Here is a 16490-nt window from a genome sequence, read left to right as displayed (position 1 = left end):
TATAGAAAGAACACAAATATTTAAAGAAGAAATAGTTTAGAAAGTTTCAATATAGATATTTAAATGGATCAGAAACCATTCAGAAAAAGTATTTTCAATCCACTCACTGCCTGAGAACTGAAGTTACTTTGTACACAAAGCAATAGTTCTGGCTACTAGCAAGTTGGTTAACAATCAACAATACCTTCTCCCCTGCATCAGAGACCGCCAAGTCGGTTACCACACCCTGGAGCCCTGGATCCACATCCCAACAGCCTCTTCCTTCTGTCCCTTCTGTGACTAATGCTGGAATCAGGCCATTGAGACAGAAACAAAAAGGACAACATCAAACATCAGCTGGCCAATTGGATTCTTCTGTTCACAACTGAAGCACACTTCAAAAAAAAAAGAAGTATATCACGAGATAATACATACTGAATGCTCCTACAGGGGGCGCTAGAGATCGCAAGAAAGCCCGCAGTCCCTGCTCTCCTGGAGCTTACAGGCTAAGAGACACCAACCAAACAGCATCCTTGGCCGCCCATCTTTTTAATTGTGCTTCTTTCTCGGGCTCATGTGTCCATGTGCTGTTTGTGGCACCGAGTCTATGTCTTGCTTTCATTTAATAGGAAAAAGCCTCCCGGGAAAGAAGTAATTTAAAACAGGTCTCTTGGCAGACCCAGGTCCGTAAAGGGCTCCCTCGTGGCCAGGACAAGAGCAACAGCTGATGGACAGGGTTTAGAAGGCAGGTCCAGAGGCAAAAGGGATAGTGTTCTAAGAAGGCTGGAGGTGGCTAATGCTTTATGGTTTCAGAGTCATAAAAACTGGGAGCCTGCCTCAGTTTCTCCTCATCTCCAGCTTTGTTTACATTTCCCACTAATGCTTTAACACTGTAAAAACTGTACATGTAACCTAGGAAAACACAGAAACCGGTCCAGAGATGTTAAGTACCAAATAGAAATTTACCTTTACCCGTGAAACCTTGGTCGGCACAATTTCATCATTTCTTGAAGGAGGAAGTGAACTCAGTAAAGACTTAAGCTATGTTCACCTTTTACTAATCTAACCAGGCCTCCCAGCACTGGGCCACACACACACTTCATTGGAGCATTATCTGACCAGGACCCTGACCAAAATATTAATTTTGTGATGTTTATAAACTCCTTTTAAAAAATATGGTGTCATTAACACATCTTTATTTCTAACAAGGGGCTGCCCTTTTCTCTTTGTTTAAATTCTAAAAATGACTTATATCACCATTAGAAAATAACAGCTGTCCAGGGTTCCAAAAGTCTCTTCTAAACCAGAGTTTCATGTGAGTGGGAACCATCTCGAATGAACCAAGGGAAAAATCCAAGGTCTCCGGGTGCAAGCTGAGTGCTTCTTAGGCAATGATGTTGGAAGGACAATTTATAGCAACTTTTCCTAACTCCTAAAGAGATGTTCAAGCCATTTACAAACAAGGAACCAGTCTGCTCCTCTTCCCCAACTTCCTCACATTAACAGTTAGACGCTGAAGGAATCGGATATGGGGCCGAGCAGAGGTAGAAGGCTGGGGCTTCCATAAGCTTCGGTTTTCCCCCTCTTCCCCACCCCCCGCCCCAGGTGTAGCTCCAGGGTAGGCAACAGGGTCTCCTCTGGACTGACCATTCTAGACAGTAGATTATAATAGTCTCCTCTTCCTTCGGTAAGTATGCGGATGAGCTCGGCTTGTAACCTCAGACTGACGTGACTTACTTCACAAAGACCCTCCCTGAAGCCCACTGTGAAGTCACTCTGATCCCAGGCCTTCTTTGAGGAATAGTCTTCTGCCCTTAACAAGGGTATAAAGAGACCAAACTCTCAGAGCACCATGTTCGAAGCCCAGCCAAAATGGACAGCCTCTGGCAAATGGATTCGCCCCATGCCCTCCCTCCCCCCCCACCTGGTCCTCACGGCAGGCTGTTCTAGGTCTAGTAAATGGGTGTCCCTTTAGAAGGCTGCGAAATGTAGATTCTGACAGGGAGAACCCTCATTGCTCTGCCTGGAGGGAGGAGAGAACCTGGCCAGTGCTCCAAACAGCTGCAGGGGCACAGAGGGGCCCCCAGCTGTCCCTGGGGCGGGGCTGAGAGCAGCATTCCCTCAGTATTTTTAGAGAGCACTTCCTCAATGGCATAATGAGGCTCTTCTAAAGGAAATCACCCAGAGCAGTTCAACTCCCCTGGTGAATCTGTCCGTTCGAAATGAAAAACATATGTGCAAGTTCTGAAAATAGAAAGCCAGGATTAAATAGAGCAGAATTGGAGAGGGGAAAATAATTTTGGGTGCTTGTAATAAAACAAAACAAAAAAAATTGAGTAGAACTAAAAAGTTATACTGCTTCTAGGCATTCTACTAAACTAAGGGATTTGTTAAAGAAATTCTCAAACAGAATGCCTGTGGTAGCTCACACCTATAATCCTCGCACTTGGGAGAATCAGAAATTTGAGAATTCAAGGCCATTCTCAACTACAAGAGTAAATTTAAGGCCAGTGTGTGAGCCACATGGGACCATGTCTAAAATAAAATAAAATAAAATAAAAGCAGCTATTGCAGACATGTTCTTTCCGAGTAAGGTTTTACCATCTTCACATGAAAAATATACTCTTTATACTCTTAGAATCCTTTTTGGAATTCCATATTTAGCATAAAACTATACATAAACCAGCATAATTGGGCCCTGAGACATTGCTAAGCTCATTCTCTACCTTATTGTTCTTAAAATACATCGACAGCTGGGTATGATGGCGTACACCTGTAAGTTCAGCACGTCTGAGGCAGGAGGATCATAAACTGAGATCTGCTCAAAATGCAGAATCTATCCCAACATGAAGAAGACTCTCTGAGGGGTCTGAGGGTGTGGCTCGGTGGGAGCCTGCATGCCTGGCATGTCCGAGGCCTTGGGGTCTATCATCCTGGGACCACAAACCAAAAAAGAACTGTTTGGCAATTGTGTCTGTAATGCTGCGACCAAACCTCAGGCTCACGTGTGCATCTGTATGTTCCTAGCTTTCTGAGTTAGGATTCATTCCTAAGTTGACGCCCAGAAGATTATACTCAAAAACTTGTTCCCTTAATGGAGTGCAGAGACCCTTTTTAAAAAGGGTTGGAAGTCCTTTCAAAAATTCATCCAAGACATCATGAAACCCTAGGCAGGGTATGATTTGGGAGAGACACAATACTTAGCCAGAGGACAGCACAGCACAGCCTACCAATATAAGTCTTTGTCCTTGAAGTACAAGTGCCCTTAATTGTCACATATATTACCCATTTATGGCCAGCATGGTTAGTCTCAAGTTTTGTTTTTCTAATTACAAAAAAAAAAAAAATACATTAAATTCCCATGAAATCAGGTAGCTACTGCTTTTGTTTTGTGTGACCACTGTGTGCCCTGGAGGCAGGCTCGAGGCCAAGGCCTGCACTGTCACTTACAAGCAGTTGGCGATGCTGGTTCACCCTGTGTACTGGGTGTGTCTGTCAGGACAGCCCCACCAGGGCCTTCTTCAGATGACTTGCTTACATCACCCATCTTTGAAGCCTTCACAGCAACTTGCAGACTCTCAGCTAAGGAGGAGAAAAATAAAACCAAATTTAAGCAATAAATATAGAGAGAGATAGTTCAGTTTATCAGGTGGGCTGCATGTGCTCCAGGCTATAATGAATAAAACTCGATGCAAAGCTGTAAACTTACTTAAACCGTTCTGAGATTGTTTTGTGAATTAATCAATTTGATTAAAACTCTGCCACTTGGCTCTTAAGCATGGACTCTGTAGAAGACAATTTGTTGCAACACGATGACCAAAGATTAGATATCGTGATCTATCGTGATCTAAAAGTCAATAAATCACATCTGGTCAGCAACTGTTCTTATATAACCCAGAGAACTAAAATTTGGTTTTACTTTCCTTTTTTCCTCCCCTAAAAGAGCGCGTTAGGCAGACTATGCTGGTCTCAAACACCCTATGGAGCTGAAGATAATTATGAACTCTTGACCCTCCTGCCTTTACCTCTCAAGTGAGGGGATCCCAGGCCTGTGACACCACGACTGGTTTATATGACAAAATAATTGAACCCAAGGTTCCATCCATGTTCAGCAAGAATTGTACCCACTGCACTATGTCCCTAGCCTGCATTCATGGTTATAAAAGTTGTATAAACACATGTTCGTGAACACATAAACCTATATCCCCTAAAGGGTGGGACCTGCAAAGACTAAAATACTTACAGCTGGCCACTTACAGAAAAATTATGCAGCCCTGCAGTCTATACCAATTTATAGCAGCATCCTTTTGCATAGAGAATTTAACATAATTTTTAAAAAATCCATCGTATAAAATACCTCAAATGTAGCTTTCAGTAAATTAGTATGCTGAAAACCTTCCTGTTGTTAAATTAATATACATACACTATTGGGTATTAGGATTTTAAACTTTGTTACAAAGATACTAGCCATTCCTCAAAGGAGTTCTTCTTCAAACCTGCTTTTAATGATATACGTCCCACCTGTGCTCTGGCCCTCTTGGGAACTACTGCCCCCTCAAAAGGAGCCACATATACTTACAGAAAGGGGTCTCGGCTAGCACGTGGAATACATTAAGGACCTTGTAATTATTTCTAAAGCACCCTCAACACATTCAGACCACATTCGGGTCAGAGAACGACTTGCTGAGCATCCCGCCCTCATGCTGGGGTTATTTGAGGACTAATCAAGGGACTTTCAAAGAGAAGGGGGAAAGAGACACTCCTCGCAGCTATGGCCACACAGAGGCACAGAAGAGCAACAATCTTGACTGGGACTGGGAAGAAGTTCCTAAAGGCGTGGACGCTGAGCAGACTTGGAAGGGCCATGGGATTCAAGAAGAGAAGGGAAGGAAATCAGCAGTCCAGCAGAGCAAGGGGGCTTTTCAAAGTGTGCACTCAACTGCCTTTATTTAGCCCGTGATGTCCCCACCCTGGCAGGATTCCCCGCAGTCAGGTATGGACCAGTGACCCAGCATGGATTCTCATCTGTGGCTTACATCATATCTCCACTGCTGTGGTTTCCCCGAGCCTACAAGTGTATCCCCCTCCTGTAACAAAAGTCAATGGCCTTCCGGCCCCGCAGTAGGGAAGAGTTGATGGAGAGAAGGAGGCCGAAGCCACTGGCTAAGTCTAAGAGCAGGGATTTGCTCCATTAAGGCTTTCATCCTGGATGCTGTCAGCCTCACCAACTTTATTTCCCAAATGCGTCCCAAATCTGCCTGCTACTCTGCTTCCGTTGCCAATGGTCTTGGCCACCAAACGTAAAGCACATCCACTCCCCCTCAATGACTCTCTAATTCTCCACTTCTGCCTATTTTTCTTCATCTCACTTCATACTTATAATCTGGCAAACTTAATTTCTTTGTCTTTGAAATTTCTGGAACATAGGTTCTATGAGAATAAGTATTCCGTTTCATCTGGCTACACCTTGGCACCAGGGCCACCATGCGTGACTTGTAATAGGGTGCCAGTAAGCACAAGCTCAGTCCGTCAAACCAAATCATTTCCAGGGCAACTCACCTTCTTTCAGGGCGGCTGCCAGCAGGGAGGCTGCCTGGGGGGGCTCTGCGGGGTCAGGCTTGATGAGCAGATGGGGCTCTAGGTGGACATCCTCAAAGCCACTCAGCTCCCCAAGCTCAGCATAGATATGCAGCTTTTCTTCCAAATACGTGCAAATCTGTTGGTCTTGGTTGGTGAGGATCTCTGTGGGACAGTATTCATCATAACAGGTTATCGTGAGCCTGGCTTGGCAAATCAAGTTAGGAGGACAAGGCACCATGATTTAGCAAGCAGTCTGGCCCAGCACCTTTGTTAGGTGGGGGAGAACCAGATTCAAATTCTGATGCCTTCACTCGAGGCTGTGACCTCATGCAAGTGACTTAGCATCTCTCCCACCCTACACTGCACTTCATAAATAAGTGTACCTTTCCCAGATTCCAGGAAACCTTGCAAAGCTATTTTTTGTTTATGGAGATGTCTTCCTATTAAGACCGAATACCCAGCTCAGGAAAGAGACTTGAGGCAGCCCTCTCTCTGGAGCAAGTGAAGGCTCTCAGGGGGGTGGGGAAGAGTGCAGGGCTGAGAAGCCTCTTTGTCTTGGTCAAAGCCAAAACTAGCTTATGACTCTGCTTCTAAACGTCCAGTTTCTATGACCATCTCTGTGTGCATCAGTTTCCACCTGACTTCAGTGTGTTGCAGGAGTCTTAGAGCCGAGAGACCCTAACTAGCATTAAATCCAGAGAGTTCCTGCTTCGTTTTGTTAAGGGAGTTGAGGAACAGACCAGAAACTTTTACTGACCTCCCCGAGTGACTCTAACATAAGGCCTGGAGTTGAGAATTAGTAAGATAAACATACTCGTTGGCTTCACAGTGCACCTGGCCCTCCTGCCTGTTGAACTCCCTGTCCAGTCACAGAAGCACAGCATGGCAGAACTTCCATTATTCAACAGCACCATATGGCCCACAGTCATTGCCTCATGTGTGTTACACAAATTTGGGTGAGTATCTCAGGAATTTGTAAGATGTCTGCTGATGGTGGCTTTGGTGAAGGGTGGGCAATGTGAACCTCAGGTGCACATGGTTAACCAGCGTCATCACCTAAACTAATGACGTCACCATTTTCCCACCACTCTAGACCACAGCAGCGCTGCGCACACACCTTGACACTGCTGGATCCTGGCCACCCTAGCTTCAGCTTTCCGCCTCTCTTCATCAGACTCGCTTGTCCTTCCTCCGTCTTCTTCCGGACAGCTTTGAAAGACAACAGTCAAGGCATCACTGAAACCAGCTTCAAGGATTTCTAAGCTCATTAGAAAAATGTGGAAACTTAGTGAGAGAGCTAGCCACAGAGGCAAAAACAAAACAAAAACAAACGAGAACAAAGAGAATTCATTGTTCCTCCCTCCAAGAGATTCAAAGTCTCTACAGGGTGGTTCCGATATCCCAACCCCCCACTATCAACATTAGCAGCAGCAGCAACCGGGCATTATGTCATTCAGTGCAACTAAGATAATGGTACATTTTTGGTTTTGTACTCCTGATGGTGGTGGCTTTGGTGATTATGAAACTCCTCTTGATGGATCTAGAGTAGAAGGATTATGGGACACACAGTAGACCTCCATATTGGTTAGATGTGGTAGAGATGGGAATAACTTACAGAATTCCAAGCTCATCCAACTAATCAAATTACCAGTAATAATTATAACTCCCACCCTCACCCCTCATTTATCAAAACTATCCTTGTGCAAGTAACAAGCAACTGAGAAAACTGAAATTTGCCAGGCATTTATTTGAATGGCTCCTCAGGCACACAGAGAAACAGAAGACACAGTCCCTGCTCTCAAGGAGCTTCCAGTCTACGGAAACACACACACATGTGACAACTACCAGAAAGAGATGGCGGATGCCAAATCAGTGCCTTCGACAGTGGGAGTGACAGCATCTTAGGTACAACAGAGAACACCTGGACTGAAGAGGTCTTCATGAAGCAGGTGAGCAGGAGCCACACCAAAGCACACAGGTAGAGTGGGAAGGCACAGCATGCAGGGAGACGTGCAGAGGGCAGAGCTGCAGGCGACATGCTACGGCAGGCAGGGGCAAAGGTCAGGGAGCAGACAATTCCGGCTGAGGCAAAGTTTGCATGCAGGGGAGATATGGTTAGAACACGTTCCCCAACTGAACAAGGCCATTCCATAGGTGAAGAGCAGCAAAGTTACCTTTCTACTGCCTGCTGGATCCGCCTCATCCAGTTATTCCGCTCCTCCTTGGAATTGGTGTGGATTTCGTACATCTCGGGGCCGGCTGGGGAAGCGCTGATCAGAAACATGCCTCTCTCTTCGTTGGCAACTTCTCGTGCGATAAGCTTTTGAAGGGAAATAACTGAAGGCTTCTGGTCCTGTGAGAGTTAAGAGAATGCACAGATGAACCTGCACTGTCTCTAAAGCAAGAGTTACACAGGACCCAGGAACCACAGAGAGCAACAGGATTTGGGAACAAACGAAGAGCAGAAAGAATATCACATTAGCACTCCCCTGGCTATGACAGTGGCACCGCTCAAACCCAAGCAGATGGAGAATGAGGACTGAGGAGAATATTTATCCTTAAGTTTGGCAGGTTAGAGGCTGAGAAGATGGCTCAGTGGTTAACAGCAAATGCTACTACTTTTTCAGAGGACCTGAGTTTGGTCCCCAGTACCTAATATTGGATCACTCAAAACCACCTGTAGCTCCAGGAGATAGGATTCCTTCTTCTGGCCTCTGCACTAGATTTAATCCCACGCAGAAACATACAGATTTTTTAAAGTATTTTTTTTAAGTCTGTAATTTCAAACGGCAATTTTAAAAAGATCAGAGGGTAAAGAAAAATGAAAATATTGTGGTTGAAGAAGGGATTAAAAAAATGGTATATCGGACATTACAATAAGATTGTAATGACCTGGAAGCCACTGGATTTGGCAATTATTAGATCATGATAGAAACAGAGCCCTAGGAAATAAGGTCAGCAAATAAAATGTGGAAATGGGCAGACAAGATCCAAGAGTCCTTAGGCATCACCAGCCTCTTCTGATCAAGCCTTGTAGATTTCAGCCCCAGAATCACTGCCGCTCTACCTGTAGGTGTCTCTTTCTCACCAACCAGACAAACACTTGGTAAACAGGTCTGGCCCTAACTCATCTTCATATGCCAGACACATTGCCTTGCACAGAATAGGCATGCAATTGATGTCTGCAAAATGGATTAAATATAATTCCATCTGAGGAAAACTGGAAGAAAGTTTAAGAGTTGGTGTCCAAGGGATAAGGAAGGAACCTTAACCAGCATTTACCATAGTCTTGCGATGCCTCTAAGCTGTGCCCTGGAGCCTGACAGTTGACAAAGTTAATAGTCCCACACCTGGCTCAAGAGGCATGGTTAAAAGAAGGGCCAAAAGAATGTCTGCAGAATAAGAAGCTACGTGGGAGTATGGAATCTGCTTTGGTCTGTGGTTCTCACCACTGTCTACAGAGCTGGCTGCAGCATGCGGTTTTGTTCCTCCCTTGTGGACTGAGTGAAGCCTTTATCCACAGTTTACCATTCCATATTCTCCACTAGTTGACTTCTCAGTGCTGTCTTGCCTGCCTTCCCAGCATTGCATAGCTATGCAGCATCTGGTGTTATTGGCCAAGGCATCTCTGGAGTGCTTTTCATGTTTTTCAGAGCAGTGGGGGAGGGGAGGAGATCAGACTACTGGTCTACCCAGTCTCATGTTTGGCCTCGGGAAATGGAAGGTAAATTGGTTTTAAAGAAGATCTTGAATCCTTCCCTCTGTAATAGAGAGGTCCTCTGAGTATCATTAAGATCTCTTTTAGTATTAGAGATCTACATTTCAGCTTCTCTTTTCTATGTGTAAAAATGCAGTATATTAAAGAGTAGCACGGCGTTTGAGTTGCTTGATATATGAAATAATATGAAGTTAGTAGTAATAGATTAGTACTCCAGAGAAAGGGAGGTGGTGGCAAGATGGTTCAAAAGTGAAGAATAAAGGGTAGAAAGGAAAATTAATTAAACCCATGCCAACTAGAAGGTATCAAGGGTATGCTTGTCATTGTCTATATTAACCATATAAACAAGATCCAACATCTCCAGGAATGAAGGTAACACATCAGCTCTGAACAGATGTCATACTCAAGATGCAAGGGCCTAATGCAGACTGCAGGGATATTTTGTCTGTATCACAGTATTTTAAAGTCTGAATCAGCTGTAGCTCAGAAGCCCAATAGCCCTGACACTAGGCCTACACTCACTAGTTGAGGACAGTCCCCACTGCTCGCGACTATCTTTGTCACACTCACTGCCAACTCCACTTACATTCCTGCCTAATCTCTCCAGACATCTGGAATGGAAGACCTCTCCTTCTGACAAAGGGGATGGGGAAAGGAGAGGCTGCCTCCAGCCCACTGCTACCCCATCTCCACTGGTGCTTGTCATTCCACTGAGGCAGAAAGTTCCAGAGCTCGCTTCCTATTTTACATTTAACTCATAGACGAACATGTTCATGTTCTCTTTTCTATTGTTTCAATGTTGAAACTGCCTTCTTTAATAGTCAAGATAGTCATCCTAGATGCAATATTCCAGAAAGAAGGTATTCCAATGTTATTCTAGATCCCATTTCTGGCTGATTTTTTTTTTTTTTTAAATTACATTGGAGTTAGAGCAATGACTCGGAGGTAAAGAAAATTAAATCTTTCAGAGGACTCAGAGTTTGGTTTCCAGCACACATTTCAAGTGGCTCACAAACACCCACAACTCTGACTCCAGGTGATCTGACACCTTTTTCTGGTCTCTGAGGGTACCTGTGCACGCACTCACATGCACACACACACACACACACACACATTCACACACATACACACACACACACACACAGAGAGAGAGAGAGAGAGAGAGAGAGAGAGAGAGAGAGAGAGAGAGAGAGAGCGAGAGCATAACTCTCCTTTAAGGGCAGTACTTTCTACTCTTATTGCTTTCAGATACTTCTGAGAGTTTCCAAATTCGTCATGTCTTCTATGTACACAAGATAAGGACCTATTAAGATTTTTTTCTTCTGGGCTAGGGGAATGAAGCATCTCACATGTGGGTCTTAATATGAGGACAAATTTCTAAACATTATAGTGGGAACTAGGAAATGCAGACATGGTAGACTCTGAGCTAAAGGTTCAATTCCCTTAGACAATCACAAGAGACAATATAAGAGATTTATGAGACAAGGCTTCTATCAGATAAATGTGATAAGAAAGTATATGAGCTAAAAATAGGGCATACTTGACTCTCAAAAGGTAAGAGAATATTTTCTCCTTTGCTCTTCAATATCACCTTTATGAAGGAATAGTCACTTGTTTTCGGGCATTTGGACCTAAAGAAATCTTTCCTATAGTGATATGGTATGAACATTTCTCTTCAGCTTGGCCCTCAACATCCCATCGGTTAATTTCAATGAGTCCATCTTCCTGGGCTTTCCTCTGTGTTCTTTCAGGGATTCCCAGGTACTGGCATGGGGAGGCTAGTAGACAAAATGGAAAGTTGTAATAAAATCTGTAATAGATAAAATGCAAATAGGGGGACACAGGAGTTTAAGGCTCCACACTATCATCTGCTGTAGTCAGCATCAGGTGCTCGTGAAAGGGAGGACGAGGCCGTCTGGGCCGATCTGTGGAGCGCAGGCGGGCAGGCTCCAGCCTCTCCTTCTCACACCCCATCACTGGTCAGACATGCTTTTTTGCTTATCATTGGATGCACACTAAGCACTTCCATGCACACTGACTGGGCTTCTCTCTAACAGAACAGGATGCCCCACGACACCAACGAGGAGTGTTACCTGTGACATTTTTTCTCCTCTGTACCCTGAGGAGAAAGGCCGTACTGGAGGCTGTGTATGACATGCTACATTACTAGTTTTCAGTGGTAGACTAAAATCTAGTTATGTGCGAACAGTGAGAACGATCTTGATAGCACAAAGGGAAGGAACACAGGAAGGACTGTGGTCATTAGAAGCAGCTACAGCAGGACCAAGGATCTTAAAGCCAGAGGCTACAGTTCAGTGGGAGAACATTTTGTAGTATGCAAAATGTCCTTGATTCATTCCCTAAGCACTAAGAAGAATGGGGAAAAAAAATACTCTCCTTTAGGAATCGTGGTGTTCTCGTGATTGGAAGAAGGGGTTTTATCACGGTAGCTTATAGGTGAGGCTGACAAATCAAGAGAACCCTCCAGCAGAAAAAGAGAGCAAGATGCTGGAAATGACCTACGCCCAACGCTGATGCCTCGGCGGCCAGAGCCAAGCACAGGTAGGCAGGCAGTGGAGAGGCACTCGAGGCCCTGAGAGCAGTGTCTGTTCACCATCAATGCTGAAGTATTGCAGTATTTTCAACAGATTAATCTGCCTCCTGAACCCAGCAGCTATGAAACCCGCTGTCGCCGTGGGGATATAGTATGGGCATATTCTTGCCAAGCAACATTTTTTTTTTTTAAATTAGGAACATTAGGCTTTGTTGAAGGAAATACAGAACTAACTAGTAAAAGAAAAAAAATGTGCATTGCGTGGTCATATACTTACAACAGCTGCAAAGATGTATTTCTGGTCTTTTTCTTGTAAGAAGAGCAGCACATCAGTCAGAAGCAGAGCCAGGATGTCTTCAAAGACAGGAACACAACAGTATTAAGGAGGAAACCACAGCCTAGACAGCCTTACCAGCTATTTTCATTTCATGATTGACATTTAAATCAGTTTAACAAAAATGAAAGACTTTTTGCGAAACTTTTACTAAAAAACAAACCAACAACAACAACAACAACAAAAAAAACCCATAACCTTTCATCAGGAGAGCTAAGATCTATCATAGGTAAAATGCATAGAAAGTTGTTTAAGTGTGTATTTTTTAATGTGGCACTATAGGGAAACTATAGGACTGTAATAAGATGTGAATCTCTAGAAAATGCTTAAGAGCACAGTTCGCAAAATGAAAGAAAAAAATCCTACATAAAAAGGTACCGAGATGGAAAATGTGCAATCCTGGTACTTGGGAGGCTGAGACCAGAGGACCATGAGTTTGAGGCCAGCCTGAGTTACATAATAAGACCTCGTGCCAGCCAGCGCCCAAGCCTCCTCTCTGTGAAAGAAGGTCCTAAGAGACTGGACCAGGCCCTTGGAGGAAATGTAGCTAATTAAAAATGCAAGAGAGTACTAGGCGTAGTGGTGGTACAGGCCTTTAATCCCAGCACCTTTAATCCCAGGAGGCAGAGGCAGGTGGATCTCTGTAAATTCAAGGTCAGGCTGGTCTAGAGTGAGTTCCAGGACAGCCAGGGCTACACAGAAAAACCCTGTGTTGAAAAAAAAATATAGAGGAACGGCTTCCACATCAAATGACAGAACCAAACCTGCTCTGAGTCTGAGTGACCCTTGATTTCTTCCCTTGGGAACTTTGCAAGAACTGTGTCTCCTCCTATAACCACTGCATACTCTGATCTAAACAGGTGGTTCTCTTCTGTAGGGAAGAGAAATAGCAGCGTGTGGATTGCAGTGAAGAGTTTTTCAATACTGCAAGCTGATCATTTGCAAATACCTCTATGTGAATCCCCATCAAAGCCTGCTCATCCTGTGATGGGTAAAGACCATCAAGTAACTACAGTGAAGTAAATTCTTCTTCTCCTCCTTGCCTAAGGGTGTGATTAAGAGGAAGGAGGCCAGAGGCAAGGCCCTTAGAGGCTGTGGTGGAAACTGGACAGGCAAACCTTTAAGCTTGACCTTCAGGTCCTGATCAATAAAACCAGTCTCTGGAAGGAGACTCGAGCCCAAATCAGGTTTCCAGGGCCCAGAGGTAAGAAACCCAGAACAGGCACAGTAGCAGCCAGAGTATGGGACCTGGAGAAACCTGAATGAACAGCCCAGGACGGTAAGCCAACTAGCAGAGTCAAGTTTAAGTCTGTTACCAAATTATACCACTGAGGAAGAGCAACTATAACAGAATAAGTCCTTCCTCTCCTCCTTACCCTGGCGCCTATGTGCAGGTAAATGTGTCATGCTAATAACACAGATATTTAGAGTTCCCTCATTTCTCCCCTCCATGGTCTGAAAGCCCCAGGCTGTCTTGGCACGCAGCAGACCCTCTCTGTGTAGAAGTGTGCTTTTCTTGCTTTCAACACACCACATTTAGCAGACTGTTTCTATGCCAACAACGTGCAGAACTCTCAACTCTGGCTCAGTTTGGCTCCTGACATCACAAGCTTCCATAGTCATGAAACTACACATGAAGGGTTTTGCTTGGGACAGCAAGTTGCAGTCAAATGTGTGTGTGTCGCCTAGTCACATTTACCTACTGAGCTTCACGACCTGATGTTTCAACTGAAAAAGTCAAGGGTCTGTGTAGGTGTGGCTGCAAGACAGAACCATTTTTCTCTTGGAAGTCTGTCCTGGGTTGAATGAGTAACCTGTAGGAAAGGAGTGGTTGCTTTGGTGAAGCCACAGTCGGTACCTTTGAAGCGGCCTGTGGCGGTTTTCCAGTAAACAAGCCCGTCGTGCAGGAGAGCCCGTTCCTGGCTCATCAGTGTCTGCTTTCTAAACACGTGGCCATTTTTGAGCTTTGTGTATGTTTTGTTCTCAATTTTATTTAGGATCTCAAGCCATTTTTGGTTCTTCTCATATTCACTGACTTTTAGGTCCACGGCTGCAATCATGTCTTTAATTAAGCCAAGAGCTTTGCACAGGTCTCTGTGCTCTTCAGTTCTTTCTGCATGATAAAAAGAAAAAAAAGGAAGGATCGTAATAATCCAGAACAGCGAGAGTGATTATTCTTTGTAAGGTTTTAAATATAACAAAGATGCCATAAGAAAGACGTTGGATCAAGTTCAAATATTTAGATGTCTCTCTGCATCACCATAAAGAAGCAGTACAATATTCGATATAAAAGATTTGCATTAGTAGGCACGCATTAGCTGACAGTAAGGCGTCGATAAGTCTGTTCTCTGTAGCAGTACAATGGTTTATCTTCGTTGTCTACATGGCTGGATTTAGAATTAACCAGAAGCATGCTTCCAGACATTTCTGTGAGAGTCCTAGAGTGGCTTCACTTAGGAGCATTGCATGGCCTGCTGACCCTACCTGAACAAAAAGGGAGAAGCAAACGGAACGCCAACCTCTCCCTCCCCCTCCCCTCCCCTTTCCCCTCCCACCTGTAGCCAGCTACCTCATGCCCCCTACTGCCACGCTTTCCCCGTCATGACAGACTGTGTCTCTTCAGACTGTGAGACAAAATAAACCCGTTCTTCCTGAAGCTACTTCTTATCTGGTATTTTGTCACAGCAAGAAAAAAGTAGCATATATTAAATTCTATCTACATGTCTATCTATCTACATGTATACATATATGTAATATAGTTATATTATAATAAATATATGCAATATCAGCTATATTTGGAGTAACCTGGACACTCCTCCCTTCCTAGAAACAGGTGAGCAAGTAACACCACATAACGCTGTGTTTTTAACGACTGAAACCAGCTGTGAAGCCAAGCTCATGTTCTCTGAAATGGAGCCACAGGGTGATTTAAATGGCCTCAGACTCATTTGTCTTCTGGGTTCTCAAAAAAATCCATAACAAAACAAAATTATATATACATACATATATATATGTATATATAAAACTCTATCAGCATAAAATTGAGGATCTTAGTGTTATAATTAAAATGTTCTTGACCTGCTCTTTTTCTTCTGATCATGAAAGAAAATATTTCGAGGCACCGTGCCTCACAGAAGTCAGCCTGACTTATGTATACAGAACAGACTGTAGCTCCAGAAACTCTTTAAACCAAGGGCCACTCCCCTCGCCTCCAGACTGTCCTAAGAGAAGGGTCTGGAGGAGTTCCAGGGATGGGCTCTGGAAGCCTCAGATGAAAGGGAGTTTAGCTGCTTCCTGATCTGATGATAAAGATCAGCTAGTTGATATTTGCTCAGGTGCCTGGACCTGAAGAGCTAAGAGGAAGGGAGGAGGAGGGAGGGAAAACAGAAAACTGGCAGAAAACCCAAAGGCTCTCTCTCCTGAGCCTACAGCTGCAGAAGCACATGTTAGAAAGAGCAGCCAGGAGAGAAGCAGAATCCAAATCTCTTCCTTTGGAGGTTCTCAGTGCACACACAGATGCTGGGAGCGGTATCAGTACACCAGATCCCCATAGTTCAAAAGGGATCACTGCCCTCCAAAGAACACACTTGAGAAATACACTTGGCAGTGTATTTCTCTTCCAGAGAGGGGATTTACTTATAAAGAAACTATTTCAAAACTAAGAAAGAAAAGTGAAGTTGAATTACCAGATGACCCAGAGTAACTCAAAGAGAAGGTTCAAAGTCTTACAAATCACTGTCTCCCAATGCTTCGCAACTCAAATATAACAGTACCAGCCTTCATGGGAGTCTTTTCAAATGCCCTCTTGAGCTCCATTCACACCCACTGATTCAGAATCTTTGCATAAACACATCCCCTTGTGAAGGGACAGCTAGTGAAGTTGAGGACCACTCCTGTTAACAGTCCTGTGAAGCGATGGCCAAGGCTCCAGGAGGTTCCAGGAGTGACCTTTGGTAATGCCTGCTCTGAGGAGGGGGCATCTGTATGCTACCTCGATGACTCTGCCGAGAGCCAGAACTCACAGATGAAGCTCATACTGTCGAGGGGAGCAGACCACTGTTGCTATCTAGTCTACCAAGAACTTGGCATGGGAGTGAATCCTGGACTGAGGTTAATTGACTAGCATTATCTGACACAGTTTAGTCCCTGGGGTATTGTAGAACCTTAAGAAAAGCCACACAATACAAAGTAAAAAGCCTTAATTTTTTTTTTTTTATATTCATTCTCTTGCTGAGAGCAAACTCTATGCTGCTTTCTCCAAAAGCTATTTTTATATTCTCTTGGGCATTAAGTTCTAAAGAAGCAGAAAAGTGGTCTAAGAAAAG

The 16490-nt window shown here is 44.2% G+C and overlaps 1 protein-coding gene across 2 annotated transcripts in view; it reads right to left on the bottom strand.

Moving 5' to 3' along the window:
- Arhgef28 (Rho guanine nucleotide exchange factor 28) overlaps positions 1-16490 on the bottom strand; it is a 239506-nt gene that overhangs the window by 42001 nt on the left and 181015 nt on the right. For both annotated transcript variants that reach the window (XM_052159966.1, XM_052159965.1), the window contains 7 exons: positions 14024-14278; positions 12109-12185; positions 7734-7912; positions 6677-6768; positions 5539-5721; positions 3430-3561; positions 185-285 (listed from right to left, as the gene is read on the bottom strand). In XM_052159966.1, coding sequence (XP_052015926.1) covers positions 185-285; positions 3430-3561; positions 5539-5721; positions 6677-6768; positions 7734-7912; positions 12109-12185; positions 14024-14278 — 1019 coding nt within the window. The remainder of the gene's footprint in view (positions 1-184; positions 286-3429; positions 3562-5538; positions 5722-6676; positions 6769-7733; positions 7913-12108; positions 12186-14023; positions 14279-16490) is intronic.

This window comes from Apodemus sylvaticus, chromosome 16, assembly GCF_947179515.1.
Source record: "Apodemus sylvaticus chromosome 16, mApoSyl1.1, whole genome shotgun sequence".
In the NCBI taxonomy this organism is placed as follows: Eukaryota; Metazoa; Chordata; class Mammalia; order Rodentia; family Muridae; genus Apodemus; species Apodemus sylvaticus.
The sequence above is the reverse complement of the archived record's forward strand: the minus strand, read 5'-3'. Positions and strand labels throughout refer to the sequence as shown.